This window comes from Thunnus thynnus, chromosome 14 (genome assembly GCF_963924715.1).
Source record: "Thunnus thynnus chromosome 14, fThuThy2.1, whole genome shotgun sequence".
In the NCBI taxonomy this organism is placed as follows: domain Eukaryota; kingdom Metazoa; phylum Chordata; class Actinopteri; order Scombriformes; family Scombridae; genus Thunnus; species Thunnus thynnus.
In genome coordinates, this window is record NC_089530.1 from 23,048,667 (window position 1) to 23,069,794 (window position 21,128).

The window sequence follows — 21,128 nt, forward strand, 5'->3', positions numbered from 1 at the left end:
AGAGCAATGACAGCTTAAATACACAAAGGACCAGTTGGACATATGTTCCAGCAAGTAGAGTATGTCATGTGTAAGTGAAACTAGTTCATTTTATTTCTCCTTAAATCCTATGAAATTGTATCTATTAATAGGTTTTATTCTAAGTTGTTTTACGTTTTAGTGGTTTTTATCTTGCTTAAACATAACTTTGCCCGTGAAAAGAGCTTATATTATAAATATTATATCATCATTATAACCAGCCTGTTTTTTTTTTGTTTTTTACCCAGAACATACAATAAAAATTTGTTCCATTTTCTGTTTCTCTTGCTCCGTCTCTGCTTCTGGCAGCGTGCCAGTGTGACCACAGAGCTCACAGTGACAGTGCAGGCTTAGATAATGAACACACACACACACACACACACACACACACACTGTCCAACCCGAGGCGGGCTGCGATGTCTTCAGTGTGTGACAGTGTGTTCATGTGTGTGCATGTGTGTGTGTGTGTGTGTGTCTCCATTTTCACCTTTTCTCTCTGTGCCATGATGGAATGGGATTACTTTGATTGGCAGGTGTGACCGCTGTTTACCACACACACACACATACGCTCACCCCAACATGGTGGTTATTACAATTGCCACATGAATATGTCATGTTGGGAGATCACTATGGCAACAGTAACGTGCATTGTCTTACCTTGACATGAATGGGATGTCCTGTTTTATCTGCTCCCAGGAATATTACTGTTCTGCCACCAGAGTTTCCTTTAGTCAAGGATCAGTCTGAGATGTGTTATTCCAGCTGTTCATACTGATATATATGTATAGATTTATTTATATGCTTCTAATATTACAACTACAGTATATAGAGTTTGTTTCAGGAATATTATAACTCGGCCAGACAGACAAAAAGTTAAAACCAAAACCAAAAAACCTGCATTAAACCAAAGTTTAACAGTGTAAGGATGACAGTATGCTACATCACTCATGTCTGTAATGCGAGAATGAGCGCCTGACCTCCATCTGGCCATGTCAGGATCCTGGAGAGACCTGCAGGTGTAATATTGGATCAGCTGATAATCAAACAGCGGCAGGTTGTGTGGCTGGTTCTATGGTAACACTTCTTGTTAAGGAGGAGTTTTATACACCTTGCAAACCCCGTGGTAAAACTTCAGTAGACCTGGTTAGCTGGCTGGCAACAGCAGTCCACAATTTTCTAAATCAGTGGTTCCCAACTTTTTTGCTTGCGACCCTTTAAAAGATTGCCAACAGTCAGGAGCCCGAGTGAATATTGAACATGTTTTTCTTGCTGTAATCATTCCTCCTGTTCATACTGACCATTAGAAGATCCCTTCATAATGCACTTACAATGTAAGTGATGGCGGGACAAAATCCACAGTCCTCCTTCTGTGCAAAAATGTATTTCAAAGTTTATCTGAAGCTAATATGAAGCTTCAGTCATCCAGATGACTTAAATCAAGTAGATATCTTTCAACGTTACAGTCTTTTTAGTGCCAAAGTCCCTCTTTTTGTTACTATACTTCCACCGCAGCTCAACAGGGAAACACTGTCCGAGGAAACACAAAGAGGGAATTTGATGGTAGAAAGACTGTAAATCTGTCAGATATCCACTTGATATGACTAACTCAGACTGATGAAGACTCATATAAGCTTCACATCAACTTTTAAATACATTTTTGCACAAAATGACATTTGCATTTATTATTTCGACTTACAGAAACAATTAGCATTCCTGAATTTTTCCCTTCTCTTCTTCTTTTCCACTTGTTTTACCATTTTTATGAGCACAGGGACTTTGATGACCTCACATAAATCCTATCATAGCTTCCCCCCAATGGTATTACAGTGGAAGTATTCAGTTATTTTACTTGACTAAAAGTTGCAGTACCGCTGTATAAAAGTAGTCTTGCGTTCAAAATCTTACTTAGGTAAAAATACATAAATATTAGTTGCAAAATGTACTTATTAAAAGTACTCAAAGGGGATTTAATGTGGCTTCTTTAGACAGTGATCAACAGAAAAAGACCCTTTAATGTCAAAGTGAAAACAGATCTCTTAAAACGTGATCAAAATTTATTGCAATTACCAAAAAAAATTTGATTTCCCCATAAAATCAAGATGTGAAAAGTAATACTAATTACTTTTCATAGCTGCTGTGTAATAAAAGTAGTGTAGTAAAAATCACAATATTTTCAATGTAATGGAGTCGAAGTGCAACGTTGCATAAAATGGAAATACTCAACTTAAGTACATTTAGTGTGTATAATGTATATACATTTCAGGTAGGACAACATAATAAACATTTTAAACCACAGTCTGTTAAGGTGGATTCAGTGTTTGAATTCTGCAATGCCAAACTATATAAAAGATATACACATCAATATACATGATTACAAACTAGTTTACTATGGTTTCAGGTTTTCACAAGCTGCATGTGCTGCCATTTGGCACAAATCATCATCATGATGGCTGGTGTCTGCAGTGCATTCAGAGAAATATGTGCTTTATTTATGTTGTGGTGTAATGCAACATCAGCTTGAAAGAGAACAAAAAATCATCATAGACATTAATCAATATGACAAACTTATCGACATAATTGGGTTTGCACTTACTGGTTATAGTACTTCAAAGCCATATTTGTGTAATTTCATAATGTTATAATTTTATTGGATATAATTTGGAAGGAAGGAAAAGCTGCACACCAGGATGTTTTAGCTCAAAAACATAAAAAAATATAAAAAAAACTTAAATCATGATCATAAATCATCAGTGAGAATCAGAAGAATATGTTTTTCTGCTTTATCAAAAGATGGATGTCAGACTTTGGAGCAACACTGCTGTTCTGCTTTAGCCTGGCTAAAGTTGTTGAACTGTTGTTACAGCCTCCCACCACATTCCCTCACATCTGAGCGGTGTAAGAATGCTCCGTACTTAATCTAGTAGTGGTAAATCAAACATTAAGTCTAGTTACAACCACTAGACATCCCATGATCTGACTGATGGAGAGTCTCCACCGATGTAAGAAAGCGTCTCTGTTTTAAGGGGGTCACAAGATAAAATCAATAAAAGAAAAAAGCACATTCAATTCTAAATTTTTGGCTGCTTTTGAATGTTTTTCATACATGACACAAGATTTCTTTTTTATTTTTTTTTTTAGCATGGTTTAAAAATATGATTAGAGCATTTCAAGGTTGATCCATGACATTGAATATCATAATTAAATCTGTCTTTTGTCCCTCTGTATGTCTTCCTACAGGTTAACAGACCTGTCAGGCTCCCTCACAGACGGCCCAGTAAACTACAAGTACAAGACCAAATGCACCTGGCTGATAGAGGGATAGTAAGTATCGATGTTTTTCCTTTCCTTCCATCGTCATTAATCTTAATTAGTTTCACTCAGTTAAGAAATGTGATTTTTTTTATTTTTTATCTCATATCTGGCTTAAGGGCTCCAGATAAAGAGAGCTTTATTACTGTGTAAACAGAAGAAATTTGTCTTTCAATGTAATCATTGTGCTTGTGCCCTTTTACTGCTCAGAGATGCATGTTGAACCAGCTGAATGCACACAGTGATACTGCAGCTGTTTAACTGTATGTGAAGTGCTATATATGTTGCAGTCTACTGTTGGTGGCAAGACATGTGATGCCTGCTTGCACTGAATGTTTGGTTGTGTACATTTAATGGTTAAATGTGGAAATACAATTTATGATCAACCCGCCAACCAGTTTCCTCAGGGGAAGTTGGATTCGCTTTTGGCAAAGGGCCGAGGTTTATTATGTGCTCTTTAAAATATTATCGGATGACTACGAATATTTTTAGCCATGCTAGCTAGCGGCATGGCTCTAGGGCGGCAATAAATGGTCTCACAACTGTTGGCTGGATTGTTATAAAAATTGGTGCAGACATTCATTCATGAATCTTAATGACTTTGGTGGTTTTTCTGCAACACCAACAGGGTCAAAATGTTCAAGGTTCAAAATTAATTTTAATGTGCACATTGAAATTCGGTTGAAGCCCCCTCGAAGCTGCACACATAAACAATGTATTTACAAAATGTGCATGCGTATCTCACAACATGTACAACATGAATGTAACATGTAACTTATAGTGCAAAACAAGTTGAGTTAGTAGTGAGTAGTGCAAAGGTACAGGGTAAAAATAACTTACTGATTTCACATCTGCATGTGTCTATTTGACCTGTCAGTAATATCAGGCGTCTGTGCCACTACATGAAAGATACATTTTACTGAAAAAGTAAAGAATCTGAATGTGACCCAACATTGAATAGAACTACTGTGTCATTACACTCGTCTAAATGGATCCACTCGTACTGATTTGTGAGCCTCATAGTTACCTGGAGTTTCTAAGGTGTCTCGCTCAGTTTTGGGCCAAAGTTGTTGCTTTTCTTTTCACATCTGTCACAGGGAAAAGCAACAGGTGTTAATATTGCAAGAAAGCATCACAGGTCTTTGTTCAAAACACAATCAGATCCTCTTTGATTGTTTAAAAGCACATTTTGGTCTATAGATAGTGTTCCTCCCGTCCTTCTGGTGTCTCTAGTTTGACTTGAAATGCAAACAGACAAAGACAAATTAAATAAACATAAGGTTGTATGTTCAATAAAATAAAAAGGAAATGTAAGCTTTTCTCTCAGCTTCATACATTCTCAGATGTTCTTTCATATCTATGTAATGTGTCATATTTAACAGAAATCAAATCAGGCCTCTCTGAATCAAAATATAATCGAGTTGGCACATCACTGCCAGTATCCAGCCCTGCTAGTGTGTATGTAAACACACACTAACTGCAGCTTCAAGGAGACTTATATTGAGGACAGGACTCACTTCACACTGACTTAAGTAAAGCGAAGGGTTGTTATGAAGCACTGTGTGAGTCCCTTAAGTGCCAATTTGGATGCACCTTTCAAAAGTAAGCATACAGTAGAAGTAATATTTATTCATCAATTGTGTGTGTGTGTTTTTTTCCATATCTGTCTGTTCTGTGTTCTCCCTCCTTTCTGTGTGTCTCTCAGTCCTAATGCAGTACTCAGGCTGCGCTTCAATCATTTTGCCACCGAGTGCAGCTGGGACCACATGTACGTTTATGATGGAGACTCCATTTACGCCCCGTTGATTGCTGTCTTCAGGTGAGCGCTTGCTATTCTGAATATGTAGGAGAGCTTGTGAGCGCAAGGGGAATATGGAAATGACTCAGGTAGCCTTTTGCACAGCTTCAAAAAGCTCCGATAAATTTTGCCCTCATGCAGTCAAACGACTCCACGTATAGGCAAACAACGGGCCTTGTAATTACCATCGTACCACAATACTGCAGTAACATAAAGAAAATATTGCAATTACTCACATTAAGCCTTGACTGCCACTTGTTTTGTTTTTTTTTCCAAAGGACAATCTGTAAGCATGTGGGTGGCACAAATTCATTAAAAAACAGTAATTCTGCAATAATTTACTAACATCCCACTTTCTACTCTGCTCCATCGAGGCTTATCTCCTGCTGAGAGTTCAGTTGCTCTCAGGATATTAATGGGCTAATTTGGCCTTTACCAACCAGGGAAAATATTATTTGGCATTTGAATATATAAAGCCTAGACTTGTGTAGCATTATTACCTACAATAAATAAGCTTACATTGTTCATTATAGATGGGCACATACAAAGAAAAGCTGTAGTTGCAGCAGGGAGGAGGCTTTGACTCATTTTATAGGCGAGGGGGTCTTTTGCAATGCATTGCATTTATTAAAAGAGGCAGCCTGACCACATGAGAAACCATCGACCCCCCCCCACTGAAAAACCCTCATCAAACAAATAAAAATCGAAATGCGGTATGACTGCGCTGCAGTGTTGTTTTACTCTAAAGCTAATCACTGTCATATTTTTAGAGGGCACTGCAATTCCTGGAATGGAATCCTTTTTATCTTACAGCTCTCCAGCGGTGCTCTCAAACCAGAGTCCATAAAATACTGCAGCATTTCAAAATGCCTTTTATTATTATTGCTTTCACTGGGAGTGGTTATCTGTCTTTCTCTCTCTCTCTCTCTCTCTCTCTCACAGTCTCTTTTTGTGTTAAACTCTTCTTCTAGTGGTCTTGTGGTACCGGAGTCCAGGGGTAATGAGACAGTCCCGGAGGTGGTGACGACATCCGGCTACGCTCTGCTTCACTTCTTCAGTGATGCGGCCTACAACCTGACCGGCTTCACCATCGCGTACTCGTACGTTTAGTCGTCAAACCTTCCTTTTTTCCTTCACTTTCTTGTCTCTGTGTCCTTCCTCTCCTTGTTTCTCTAAACTCACACGTACAAAATTTTATATTAACAATAATACAAATAGGCTATAATGTGTGATTGAGTTTCAGCACTCTGATCAACACTGTTTCACAAATAGCTCACTGTATGCTACCTGACAGTGAAAGATGGAGACTAACTGGTGAGGAAAGTGGAACAGCTAACAATTAAAGAGACAGATATTTTTCACAGTTGTTGGTTGAGACCAAAACAGAGCTAAAAGGTGAGAGAATACTGGACTTTAGTCCATCTGGAGGCCAGAAACACGACTCCATGTGATGATAATGTTGCTCCATGTCTACTGGATGTGTACACAGGTTACTCTTTGGTAACACGTTTGCAGTGGTGGAAAGTAACTATGTACATTTACTCAAGTACTGTACTTAAGGACAATTTTGAGGTACTTTACTTGAGTATTTCCATGTGATGCTACTTTATACTTCCACTCCACTACATTTCAGAGGGAAATATTGTACTTTCTACTCTTATCTGACAGCTTTAGTTACTTTTCAGATGAAGATTTGACACAATGGATAATATAACAAGCTTTTAAAATACAACACATTGTTAAAGATGAAACCAGTGGTTTCCAACCTTTTTGGTTTTTGACATCTTACAAAAAGCAGTGTGTAGTCGGGGTCACATTTCACATGTCTATGAGTTGTTAACGGCTCCACCAAATAGTGATTTTTCCCTCTAAACTTCTCACATGCTTTCATTTCAATAAATGTTCAAATGATCCAATATTTCAGCAAAAATCAAAGATTAGAGAAAAAGTCCAAAAACTGAAAACAGATTTGTGTATCAGAACTTTGTTTTTTTCTTCTTTCTTCTCCCATTAATCATCTCACGACCCCTCAGATTTATCTGCTGACCCTTTGGCCCCTCCAACTCCTAGTTTGGCAACCACTGGGCTAAACTAGGTAACTGCCTCCAACAACTACAACAGTAACATGCTGCTCTAACACTGATGCTTCACTATTAATAATCTAATGATGTCACATATATATAATATATCAGTCAGAGGAACCAAACCACTACTTTTACTGCAATACTTTTACATTTTATAGGATTTTTCATGCAGAACTTTTACTTGTAATGTAGTATTTTTACATCAAGTAGAGGATCTGAATACTTCTTCCACCACTGATTGACGTTTACATGAGTCAAATTACTCCCTCTGCTACTGGATGTAAATAAACAGTCAACCAATGATGTTTTCCTGGTGAAGACATTGTTCGTGCAGGAGGCTTTTTGTTACCAAACCCTACAAAAAATTCTCTTGTACAGTGCAATACAACCACAAATTCCTACTGTACATCATAATGCTGTCACCAGCTCTTACTCACAGACACAAACCAGGCTGTTTTATGCCTGTAGGGATGGCCATGATGGAAAATTGAATGATAGGTGGTAGGTTGGACACATGGGAGGGGTGAGGACAGTACAGTCACACAGCCTCAAGGCTTTCTCTCTCTCTCTTTCTATCTCACACACACACACACACACACACACACACACACACACACACACACATACACCTGGGAGATAAAGGTTGTCATGACGACCCTCTTGTCACAGCAGAAAACCTGCTTTTTTTATTAACGAAAAGATGATTTTCTGCCTCTGGCCCTTGACTCTTTTTTTTTTCCATCTCTCTATCTCTTTTAGCATGTATGCATCTGATATTGCAGGGAAACAGTGCGTTCACTGTTTTTTTGTTCACTGTTTCGATTTTCTTGTGTAATTTCATTTTTTCTGCTCTTTTTCATGCTTAGGTCTTCATATCCAATGGTCTCTCATTTTCAGCCTCCTTTGTGTCTTTCTAGCTGCATCTCTAATTTATCTTCTCTTTTTTTTTTTTAAAACCATAGAGTTTATGTCTTTGCTCCATCGTCCTGATGTGTCCCACGGTTTCTTGTTATGTTACATTACATTTATTTTGCAGATGGCGACTTATTCACATTTCACTCCATAGGTATGAGATTTAGATGTCGTCAAAAATCGGAGGTGCATCCCTCTCAGACAAAATAAACTGACTGAGGTTCATTTTATTTATGCAACATCATGGGTGCCATTAGTAGCTTTCTCTTTCTTTGATACAAGTTATCCATGAATACTTAATAATCCACGATGGGCCTCACTGTTAAATATAACATGTGATGTGGAGGCTGATTTTGGGGCTGCACACAGTTTGTAAAATAGAACGTATGATGTGGAGGCTGATTTTCATCCAGAGAGAGTGCATTATTTTCTCCTAACTGCATGGGTTGGAGTGGATTAACCCACTTAAAATATTGTCTATTCTGATACCACAGACATGGAAAATTCTCGTTTAAATTGGCTCGCAGGCGTTGGTTAAAATTGAATGTCAGGACACCTCAAACTGAATAAAACTGAATACAGACACTTTAACAAATGGGTCAACACAAACGGCCATGGTATGGTTCTGACATAGGACGTTTTTCAAGTCTTATTATTATATTATAAAGCTGTAATAGTTCATTTTTTTGGCCACTTCAGGACAGAAAAAGCTCAAAAACAGAATGGTTCACCTTATTACCTTGTTATGCCAAACATGTTAGATAACATTCACCTACTTACAGATCCAGCAGACAATGAGCCACAGTATTATTCATTAGGAATGGTGTTTCTAATTAAAGTCACTCTCCCTTTAGCTCTGGTTTGGCCTTGATGAAATCCTGAGGAAATATCTGTCTTTTTAAATAGTAAACGGCTGCATTTATATGGCGCTTTTTTATTTTCCAGAGCTTGTTTTTTTTAGCCGCTCATTCGTCCATCCACACATACACTCACACACCGATGGCAGCGAGCTACTATTCAAGGTGCCGGCCAGACCGACGGGAGCAATTTGGTGTTTGGTATCTTCGCCCGAGGACACTTCGACATGTGGACAGGAGGAGCTTGGGATCAAACTGCCAACCCTGTGATTAACGGATGACCCTCTCTACCTCCTGAGCAACAACCGCCCCAGATCCTGAGGAAAAATATCTGTCTTTTTAGCTGCTAGATGTTCCACTTTTTTTTTTTTTTCACGCTGATTGGTCTGTCTGCTGTTTTGGTGCTGTGCAGGTAGTGAACAATGCATTTGTAAGAGTTTTTTTTTTGATGAAAATAGCTGCAGGCTGCTGCTGGAAACAAGGCTGATGAGCAGTTAGACTGATTCATACAATCACTGTGTTGTAAAACCAAAAGAGAAGCTGCACCTGAAGGCATCTCCTGCACCTCAAATCTGTGGGGTTATTTAAAAAGTACTGCACACCTTCAGTCAGAATCTAGTTTTCTTTCCTCCGTGCTACTGTATAACCTTGAAGAACTTTCCTTTGACTTCCTGCTTAATTGTGTCTCCATCAGGATAAACTCTTGTCCCAACAACTGTTCGGGCCACGGCAGATGCAGCACGGCGAACTCGGTGTCAGGCCGAGTATACTGTGAGTGTGAAGAGTACTGGAAAGGAGAAGCCTGTGACATCCCGTACTGCAGAGACAACTGTGGCAGTCCGGATCACGGCTACTGTGACCTGACCGGAGAAAAGCTCTGCGTCTGCAACGACAGCTGGCAAGGTAAAGGAACAGGACAAAAGGGAGGGGGGGGGGGGGACAGGACAGAATATTATCAGGAACATTAAAGGACGTATATGGATGAACTTAGAGGCCTTACTGAAACTTTTAGTCTCATTGGAGTTCAGACAGGAAGAGAGAAATGATGGTGAGGACTGAGGCAAGGGAAAGGTTTTTTACTTCATATGTAATGTGTTGATGATTCCACTAAATATTTATTTACTGGTTTGAAAGTGAAAAATATGTCCAGATGTCTCACTTGAAACTGGGCTAAATATGGTTAGATTTTTTAAAGGATATTCAGGTTACATAACCATTATTTCAACACTGGTTAATGACTATATTTCATCATGTAGTGAGGATCTGCTTCAAACTGAAACATAGTCGTTGAAATTCTGTTAAAACATTTGTGTGAACAAGATGTTAATTCAGTCCCGTTTCTTTTGACCTGCAAATGACACATCAATGCTAAAAAGTCAGATTATCACTTGTGCACCTTCATATCATCAGAGCTGCAACTATTAGTTGATACATTGATAAGTCAATCAGCTATTCTTTAATTGAATAATCGTTAGTTATACTCATTTTTTTTAAGAAAAATGCCAAATATTTGCTGGTTTCAGCTTCTCTAATGTGAGAATATGAAGCTTTTATGTGTCATATATGATCGTAAACTAAATATCTTTGGATTTTGATCTAATTATCAGACAAAACAAGACATTTGAAGACGACACCTTGATTTCTAAGAAATTAAAATTTTCATTTTCATTTTACAGACAAAACTATTCATGGATTATTGGAGAAAATAATCAGTGGAGTAACTGATAATGAAAATAAACTGTGTAATTACAAATGACGTCAATGTCAGTGTTATTTATTCTCACTACAAAGACCACATTTCCCATGATGCCTGTCAGAAAGAGGATCTGTTTGATGCCTGCTTATGATTTATGTGTTTTTGTGTGTTTTGTTTATTGTGAACATGAGAAGGGAAACAAAGGGAGACGTGTGATGTCGCCTGATACGATATTATTTTATGACATAAAACAATAGATGTAATATCCAGGGAAATCTTGCTTAGTGGTGCATAATATATGTGGATTCATTATGTTTGTATTTTTTTATGTTTCTTGCAGCAGCACACAGAGGAACCTTACATGAGACTGTGATAGATGCACTCCCTTTAATAAAGCTGTGATGCAAATTGTTAAATTGGAAAGTATTAGACATAAATATAAAACACAATGAAGACTGTGGGAGACATTGTCAATTTTCTCAAATTATCTAATTTGTTGAAAGCAATTATACTGATGCTCCAAAATGAATATGCTTGTTTCTAATGCAGAAATAGTGTTTAAACAGCTTTCTCTATTTTGTCTGAAATGTCTCATCAGTGTGAAACTCATTGCCGAACACACACTATTATCACTACTGCACTATTGTCTCACTCCACTGATGCATCCGTCTCTAATCTCATCAACACTGAATGTTCATCTGTCCTCAAAACAATTAAGATCCGACGTTATTTTACATAATAATTCTAATCTGACCCCGACAGACACATAAGAACAGATAAAATGGTGAAGCGCTGCCCCCTGCTGGATGAAAGCTGTAAGCACACGTAGAAGCCACTTTCTACTCTAAAAAACTGTATTTTAACAGGTTTTGTCTGCAGACTCACACTACAAATGTATTAAGATAGATGAGCTGCAAAACTCTTAATATAAACTTGCAAGTAAGAAAATAGTTACATATTTTTGTAGAGATTCCCTTTAAAGTCTGTGCATGTAATTACTTTTTTACAACCTTTATATACAAAGTAGTCACAGTTAACCACAGTAAATGCAATCATCTAAAATGAAGAATTATCAATTAAGCAATGTTTATCCCGGAGGATATGTAACATCTGTTTAAATTCAACCCTTCATGTATTTGTGAACACAGATTATCTGTAGCTATAATATATAACAATATTACAGTACAATAGTTCCCAACAATAAGTAAACATACATATATTTGTGGCCTTTGTTCAGAACCTAAATGAACCATATTAAAGTCATTGTAACATTCCTGGATGATTCTTTCATTGTGACTGAAAGCTGTATCTTGTTAATAATTTGATAATACATTGAAGGTTAATTTAAATGCCCTGTTGATGTATTTTGCAAGATAAGAAAAACAATGAGACATGCAAAGTTTATATAAGGGTTGTGTGTATATTTTATGGCGTGATTAAAACATTTTTAGGCTGCTAGAGATTGAGTTTGGCTTTATGTTTTTCATCACTTTTGCATGACATCATTTTTTCTAGCACAAAGTAAGCGATATGTCTGTTTTGTCATTTTCTTTGAGGGTCTTTTAGATAAACCTGCTAAATGTTTGCATTCTATAAACTCACATTTGCAGCAGCAGTTCTGTTTGCTTTTTTAAATGTGTGTGATGCGATGTTTCACACACACAAAGAAAACCTGTTTTTCAGTAAGAAATGATGAGACAATCGCTCTGTGTCTGCTTGTTGTACTTAAGACTGAAATAACGCTGCAAAGGTCAGAATCTGCACTCGTGACTCGTCTTATTTTATACATATTTCTACATGTTATGAGAGATAAAATAAGCTGAAAGCCGTGACATCAGACACTGCTGTTGAACAGAGAGCTGTGTGTGTCTGCGGGGTCATGGACAGTCACACAGCCTCAGCGGTGGGGTAATAACAGTGTCGGTTGCCGTAGCAACTGACCTGTCACAGCAAAAAAACACGTTTCAATGAAAAGATCATGTTCTGAATGCAGTTTGCATTTGTTTCCTCTCATCGTGCATTTGTTACCTGCTGAAACATTAATCAGACCCACCTGCAGCTTTAGAAAACTCCTCTTTGATCTTCATCATATTTGAGTGAGAAAAGTCAATTGTCTTCACTGATAAAGGATGACAGGGATTTAATGAATCTGCTGTTGTCTGACTGATGACTAAATCTGAAAACGTCTTTCTTCTTTTTTATTCTTTTCCTTTTTTTTATGTGTGGAAACCCCGTTCAGGTGCTTTTGAAGGGTCGATTGATCTGACGTGGCGATTTTTTCAAAACCGAGCGGCATCGGTGAATTTTTAAACAGATTTGTTCCTTTTGGCTCTGCAGACTGCTTCCTCTCAGTAGCAACAGATGATGCAATGGTTTTCCACTGAAGACTTGTTTTATTGCTTCATCAAAAGAAAAAAAAGAGCAAGCTTCTCTGTATTTATCAGGATTTATTTCCTGTCTTTCCTTTATTTCCTGTGTTTCATGTTATCTGCACAGATAATACAATAAAAATATAATTCCCTTGTGAAGAAGCAGGCTGACTTTGGAAAATAAAGTCCAATTTAGTATATTTTTTATTATTATAACATTACTGATTAATATTTTTGTTCCTTTGGTGGTAATTAATTTAAATAAGTTCACAACTATTAACTGAATATCTCTTAAAACTCTTAGTGCTTCTTTTAATTTGTTTATTTCTCTTATTGTATCACAGCTCCAGACATTTTTCTTGCGATTGGTTCTCTGATCGTCTTTTCTGTTATCGGCTGTTGTTGTTGTTAAATCTGACCTGATTTAATGAGTCTCCTCTCTTCTTGCCTCAGGTCCAGACTGCTCTCTGTCCGTTCCCTCCACCGAGGCCTTCTGGGTGCTGCCGAGCATCAAACCGTCAGCTCAGTCTCTGGGTCGGGCGTCCCATCAGGCCTTGGTGCACTCTGGGCTAATGTGGGTGGTGGGAGGTTACTCCTTCAACTACTCCAACTACCACATGGTCCTCAAGTAAGCAAGCATCTGACTTCCTGTAGCAGCCTTAAGTTAAAACTCATCTAAAAGGGTAGAAAACAGGCTAATAGGCTGTCTACATGTACGCTGACAGTGACAGTGTGGATGTTTGAGTTAATCTCACTCGGCAGGTAATCTGTGTGAATGTGAAAGTATATTTTTTTCTTAAAACACGAGTCTGAAATTGGTTACGACACCAGTTTAGTGTAAAATGAACATTAATGTAGCGCTTCTGTCCGACGAGGTCCAGATGTGTAAGTGCCGTGTTGAATAACTAGTTAATTAAACCCAGCAGGAACGACTCGCCGGCTTATGATTTAATTAATCAAACTCAATGATTGCTTGCATTGTAATCAGAGGAAATGCATCATTTAATAATGAAAAGTGGAAACACATGATACTGTAGAAGTGGAATTTCAGCTCGTTGGGTCTTTAGCGGTTCCTGGTTGGTCCTTTATGAGAATTAAACCAAAACATAAATATTTAACTGAGATTTACAGAAGGAACATTTAGTTAATAGAGCAGAGGTTTGTAGCTTTTAGTTTCCACTTTTTTTTTTACAAAGTTTGGCTTTAATTTAGTCTTCAACAACCTTTCACTGAACACACTTTCCCACATAAACTAACAAACGACACAGATTCAAACAAGTGTAAAATTGACCTGCATAAAGAATAAACAGCTTCATGGCTGTTGATAAAAACAATATATAAAAACAAAGTGTTGACACAGAAAGAAAAAAAAAAGCAAAAAGTTAAAGTAACTTATTTCCACAGTGGTACTGGTCTGCCCCAGTTCTACACATACTGGTGAGCCTCTGATACATTACTGACTGAAAAAGTTGTGACGTACAGACTTAATTATAGTAGATGATAATGATACATATTGTATAAATGCATCCCCCCATAATCTCCTTTTTCCATTTCATTAAATAATAAGTTGGAAGTTTACTGTTGGAGCAGCTGGAAACAAGCCCAGGTTGTCTGATAAAACTAAATTTCGTTTAAAAAATGTAAATTTTGTAGATTTTAAGCTTTATTTTAATGACATTTGATAATCAGATTTTCAACATATAACTTGTTCTTCTGGAAATACATGACGGCTTCTTTACTTCTGCCTACGACTTGGATTCATCTATATGGATTAAACTTTGTTAAACTACCGTGTCAGTAAGAAATCATCAAGTTTGAGTGGACAAGTGGAGCACAAACATCACTGTTGTGATTCTTTGATTTTTGTTTCTCTGTGTAGCTACAACCTGGAGACCAGTACGTGGGACGCGGTGCCTGTCAGCAGCGGTCCTCTCTACAGATACGGACACTCACTGGTTCTGTACCAGGTAAAACAGCTGTTTCACACACACACATACACACACACACACACACACACACACACACACACACACACACACTGTACATATATATGTACGTATATATATACGTATATAAGGACATCAATCTTGCTGCCATGTTTCCATCAGCTGGAGACAAAATTCTTGTAGCTTCTGACCAGCATCAAGGTGTGTGCGTGTGTTAATAGTCTGGTTTTGGCTAATTTGTAAAAATAAAATGATGTGATAGTTTATTCGTATAGAACAACTTATTTTAGCTTCCAAGTAATTTTGGGAATCACCTTGCAGAGCAGAGCTGGTGTGTGATAGCCGCAGGTACAGATGTACAGTATGTGTGTAATTACATTTGTCTTTGCCTAAAGCGGTTTTTATTTCCCTCTTTAGGAAACTTAAACTGCTCATTACTTGCATTTAATATTACTAAAGAAGTGGAAGAGATAAATTCACTGACTTGAAAAACTGTAGTTCAGACATCATTTCCTGCTTTGTAACTTTCATAACTTGTCATAATTTTTGGATGTTAACACACCAGTAAATTGATTATGACAGAAAATTGTTCTGCTTATCTAGAAACTTCTCCTTCTCTTTGAAGTGCAGAGATATAGGGAGTCATTGGAAACGTAGTCTGGGAGTCTGCTCCATTATTCAACTCGGCTGTACAGAAATGAGAACATCAGAATCCTCCGTGCGTCCGCCGTAGATCACTCACTTCACAGTTCAGAGCATCAGACCATGCGTCACTGTCTAAATACTGGGACACATGCTTATTTTGAGGGGAGGCAGAAATGTAATAGTGACGGACAGCAAAGGGAAAAGGAAGACGAATGTCTCTGCGCTGTAGTCAAGGTGAGATTTGATCCAGATGAGGTCACAGCGTGTCCGACTGAAGCCTGGAGATGACGTGCAGTTACTCAGACTTGTTTACCACACACACACACACACACACACACACACACACGACCTTTTAACCTCAAACCCTCCCTGTAACGCTGAAGGGAGATGAAGGGAATGACTTCACTTCATCGCAGAAGTTTGTCACCTTCTCATGAAACATCTTAAACCTGAGCACAAAGCAGACATGTGAGTTTTATTTTTAGATCGGGGAGCAACACGGATCACCAGACTGACCGACTCCTCACCTCTCACCCTCCCGCTTCATGCTGACATTTCAGACTAACGTCGTCGCCGCTGCGCCGCAGATACGAGAAGCGATAATTTGATACTTGCATTTTTAGCCACGCTTATGGTTCGACTCAAGCAATAACCAAAGTGAAATATTTCAACAAATATCGGATGGATTGCTGTGAAGTTTTGGTGCAGATTCAGAATATAACCCTACAGTGGCAAACATTATAGGGAAAACATGACACCAGTGTTGGCGGTGAACGCCGGGCAGATGTTCACTGTCATTAAACGCGTTTCCAGCCACCTGTTTTTGTGCGCATTTTCAATTTTCACATAAAAACGTTCCCCCTCCGTTCAAAAATGTGTTTGTCTTCCTGTTCCTGCAGTTGGATGTTTGTTCTGTGCAGAATGATGTATGTGAACAGTTTGTTTTCATCTACTGAAGGAGGAAAGTTTCTCTGTGCTCACCTTAAAATATCAGTTTAAAGCGTCGGGCCTACCAGCAGGATTTGTGACAGTCGTGGTCCAATATTCAACTTACATAAATGTGATGTGGAAACACTGAGAACGGTCTTTACAGTGAAGGAGGATGCATCTTGTGTCCTGCTGGAAAACTTTTGAAATGAACAATATTTGCATATTCATAGATTTTGCATGACGGAGAAGGAGTAGATGTTATTTTAAGGATTTTAACAAGGTAATTGAACTTCTCAGTGGAAAAACCATGTCAGACACAAATTATTATACCTGTCCTAAACTTATACATGTCTTAAAACATGATCGGAGGAGGTTTTAAGTAGAAAATTGAAAGAAAAAATGGGTTTTTATGCTTGGTTGAGGTGGAAAAGTGGAAACAGACTTACTGAGAAAAAGAAACAAACATGGTGTACATGATGAAAACATCAGATCTGTGTGGAGCGCAAACACATTTTTCACATGGTGGAAATTACAGCAACCGTTATTACGTCATCCTTCTCTTCTGAGATGCCACTTTCTTCCAGGCTGAAAGAAATGAGAATCATTTATTAAAAAAAAAAAACATCCCTCATCTTTCTCTGTCTTCCCCCTCATGATGTAGGATGACATCTACATGTTTGGTGGGAAGCTGGAGGCGGGATCAGCCAACGTGACAGATGAGATGTGGGTGTTCAACATCCCTAGACGTACCTGGTCGCCACGGAAACCAGCGCCTCCCCCTCCTTACGCCCTAGAGGGGCACACCGCCCACGTGGTGGAGCTGGCTGACGGCGAGCCGGTGATGCTGATCTTCTTCGGATACTCGCCGATATACAGCTACATCAACAAAGTTCAGGAGTACAACATCAGTAAGTTTGTTTAATTGCTTTTTATTGGTGAGAGTCAAACAGGGGAACGCCTCACCTTCACACAGGTGTTTGGACTTTAATACAGACTTGTTGGGTCCTAAGTGGTATTTTTTTTAACCCTTTTTATATTTTTATCTCCATTCTTTTCTCATGTTGAGGATGGAGATGGACATTCTGCTCTTGTTGGGATATAAAGTCATTGTTCTACGGTTAGTTTTAATGATAAGTATACAACAACAGTAGCAGGCTGCTGAAAGGGACATATTTACAAGTGTTTTTACCTTCAGATTTGGGAGCAAACTTACTAGTTATATGTTTTAAACACATGACTCTAATCATGTGATAAAAAATACCATCTTACACTTGAACACACATGACCTGAGGATGCAAGATTGACTGGATAAATGCATCAACTCATCCCAAAACTGACACCCAGAGCTCGCGTAGCCTCCGCTTCCTCTTCTTCTATCAGATGTCAGACAGGTGAATCTCAGAGTAAAGTATAAAAGACAGCAGAGGCCGCTGTTGCAGGACTTAAGTCAACTTTTCTGAGAAAGATGGTTCAGGTTTCTGGTTGAGAGAGTGAAGTCCTGCTGTGAGACAAAACTCATCTGAGTCCATAATTTGAATAACTCATGTCATCATCAGTAACTTCTGTGACACAATGGAATGAAACGTCTCTTATATAAAATATTACAAGCATTATTAATGCTGTTTTAAAAAAAATATATTGCTACTCCTTTTGTTGCACTTTTCACACATGCTACCCGTTGTTTGTGTTGTCAGTGTGAAGCATTTCCTGTGTGTGTGACAGTAAATGTGAACCTAATCTTAAAAGAAAGTAAACTCATATTTTCCACTTGTGCTTTATGACTTTTATTATTTCATGTGGCTGAATGAGACCAAATCCCTGCAGCCACATGTTGTTATAGCATCAGATTAATGCAGATGGTTTTGCAGTGAGATGTTCAACACTCACATGTGTGTGTAACGTTCAGGTACTTCTGTCGTCGTAACTTTCAGTTTTTCTGTGCGACCAGTAGATGGCGTCGTCGACCAGCGTTAAACCAGCAGCTGAAATTAGAGCTGGATCTTTGACACGTTCTGGAGCAGAAAACACACACACTTGCAGGCACATGTACACAACTTCCATTAGACACACAACACACACACACACACACACACACACACACACACAGTCAAACACACACACACACACACACACACATACACACGCACACTCAGAGTGGTCATTAAGAAGCGGCGGCGCCCAGGCCGGAGCGTCTGGCAGAAGACAATGATTAATGAATCCACTGCATTCCCTCACTCTCCTACCTGCCTGTCATCCTTTTTTTCCCCCCTCTTTTTATCCTCCTTCTCTCTCTTCTTCTTCTACTCCCCCCTTTCTTTACCTCCCTCCTTTTCCTTTCATCTGCCAAGCCTCTGTTTCTGACCCCCCCCTCTCTGTCATCGCTCCTCCTCGGTCCCAGCCATCCCCTCCTCCTCCTCCTCCTCCTCTCCCTTCACCTTTTCTTTCCCTCGCTCCCCTCGTCTGTCTATCACTTTCATCTTCTCTCTCTCTCTCTGACATTGTCACAACGTTAGTCGGTACCGGGCATCATTAGGCTTCAGAGGGAGCGACTAAGAGTCGGTGCAACCTGGAAATGAGCAGAGGGGAGTAGGAGTGGAGTGTAAAATGTGAGGTAAAAGGATTTAATGACAACTCGGTGAGGCAGGTTCACAGCAATTAGCTGCCAGAGATGAGATAAGAGTTGACCTTCTACTTTTTCTTCATATGCAGTACGGCCCGTCTGTCTCTGCTCCTCCTCCTCCTCCTGTGTCTCTTCCTGCTGTCATTTGCTGACTTTCTTTTTCTTGCTTTGCTTCAGTTCAGTGAAGCTTTATTGGCACAATGTTTTCATTAAAGAGTATGTTGCCACAGCATTTGAGCCAATGTTGGACAAATATATATATATGTATTTAACACATATTAGACATTTCTGTTCTGCAATATCTCGTGATATATATTCTATTTAAACTCTTCTCTTAGAAGGGAAGGAAAGACTGACATTTGTGTACATTTGGGGACAATTTCATCTCAATTTCTGTCATATTATGATAACTGTATTACAAAAATGACACTTATTTTGTTTCATGTGAGACACAGAACTGTTTTTCTTCCTCTGTCAAGCCACTGTTACTATGTTTATCCATTTTAATTACCAAATTTGCGATCACTGAGTCTGTTTAGTTCAAATTTGTGTGTGTAAAGGGTTTGTAATTTGGGGAAAGTTTAGCCAATAGTGCCACCATGATGCAGATTCTTGATACAGACTAGCATTTAAAAGTAGTATAAAAATACAAATTTAGAGGATTATGTGTCTCAGTTTCTCTCTTTCTTTCTTAGTTTTTCCTCCTCTCTCTGCTTTCGGTACCTCTCGGGGTCTCAGGGGGTTCCAGATGATGTTTTCTCAGGCTTCTGAAGTTCCTCCTCCTTCTTTGTTTGTTGTGTTGTGTCATTTCCTTATCGGGGGGCTACTCGATGTAGATGATGTAATCCCGGCCTGTTTTTAATAAGAATTTCCATGCATGTGAATCCATCTGTACGCCGGTCTAATAAAGGGACACTTTAAATTCAATGAACTCTTGATTTTCCTCTGGCTTCTCTCTCTTTTTGGCTCACTTTCTCCCTTCTTTTCTCTTCATTCGCTCTATCTCACCTCCAGAAGTGCTCTGCTTTTTTTTTTGGCATGAAAGTGGGGAAAGACAAACTTGCCAACGCATCAAAAACTTTTTTTTAAGTGATTCCACTTTGATCTTCTTCCCTGAGTGTTCTTCATTAATCAGCCCTGTCGCTTCTGTCTGTCTGTGTTTGTGTCTCAGGGTCGAACTCGTGGCAGGTTGTGTCTGCGGGCGGCGCCGTGGTCCAGGGAGGTTACGGCCACAGCAGCGTGTACGACGAGGCCAGCGGCTGCGTGTTTGTCCACGGCGGATACAAGGCGCTTAGCAACAACAAGTACGGCCTCGTGGACCACATGTACCGCTACCACGTCCATACCAGAACATGGTGAGAGCACAGAGATGTGTTAAGTATAAAAGTCAGCATCAATATCTATGAAACACTTTGATTTAAAATGGATATTGATGTCCTGCAGCAATGTTTTAAAAACCTGCCAAAATAAATATACTGCATTGATGTCCGACCTCAGCAGCTGCTTCTGTCGTTGTGTAGAAATGTATTCATCCACTCTCTAAGCCAGTGGTTCCCAAAGTGAGGTCTGGGAACCCCCAGGGGTCCTTGAGGGGGGTCCAGCGGGTCCCCAGCAAAAAGGGGAATAATTTATTTTCACTGTAATTCCATCTATAAGTAACACAATGACAGAATGTGTGACTATTTTCTGGGACAAAATCTTATCATATGAGGGTTTGTGGTCTAATTTGTGTCAGTCTGGAGCCGGAGCCAATCCCATCATGCATTGGGTTGAAGAGGCAAGGAAGAAGGTCTCCATTCACACTTACATGCAATAGGAAGTTATTGTGCAGATTTGGATAGAAATATTTACTTGATATCTTTTTTTAAAGAAACTTTAATATAAATCACTGTGTTTTACTGCACTGTGAGTTTGAACAGGTCTTATTTTAGAGGTTGTTACTTA

At 38.9% G+C, this 21,128-nt stretch overlaps 1 protein-coding gene across 3 annotated transcripts in view; it reads left to right on the top strand.

Moving 5' to 3' along the window:
* Nucleotides 1-21,128, top strand: part of atrnl1a (attractin-like 1a) — a 319,852-nt gene that overhangs the window by 34,931 nt on the left and 263,793 nt on the right. For all 3 annotated transcript variants that reach the window (XM_067610631.1, XM_067610633.1, XM_067610634.1), the window contains 8 exons: nt 3,256-3,339; nt 5,033-5,146; nt 6,097-6,225; nt 9,673-9,881; nt 13,497-13,671; nt 14,923-15,010; nt 17,226-17,472; nt 20,356-20,539. In XM_067610631.1, coding sequence (XP_067466732.1) covers nt 3,256-3,339; nt 5,033-5,146; nt 6,097-6,225; nt 9,673-9,881; nt 13,497-13,671; nt 14,923-15,010; nt 17,226-17,472; nt 20,356-20,539 — 1,230 coding nt within the window. The remainder of the gene's footprint in view (nt 1-3,255; nt 3,340-5,032; nt 5,147-6,096; nt 6,226-9,672; nt 9,882-13,496; nt 13,672-14,922; nt 15,011-17,225; nt 17,473-20,355; nt 20,540-21,128) is intronic.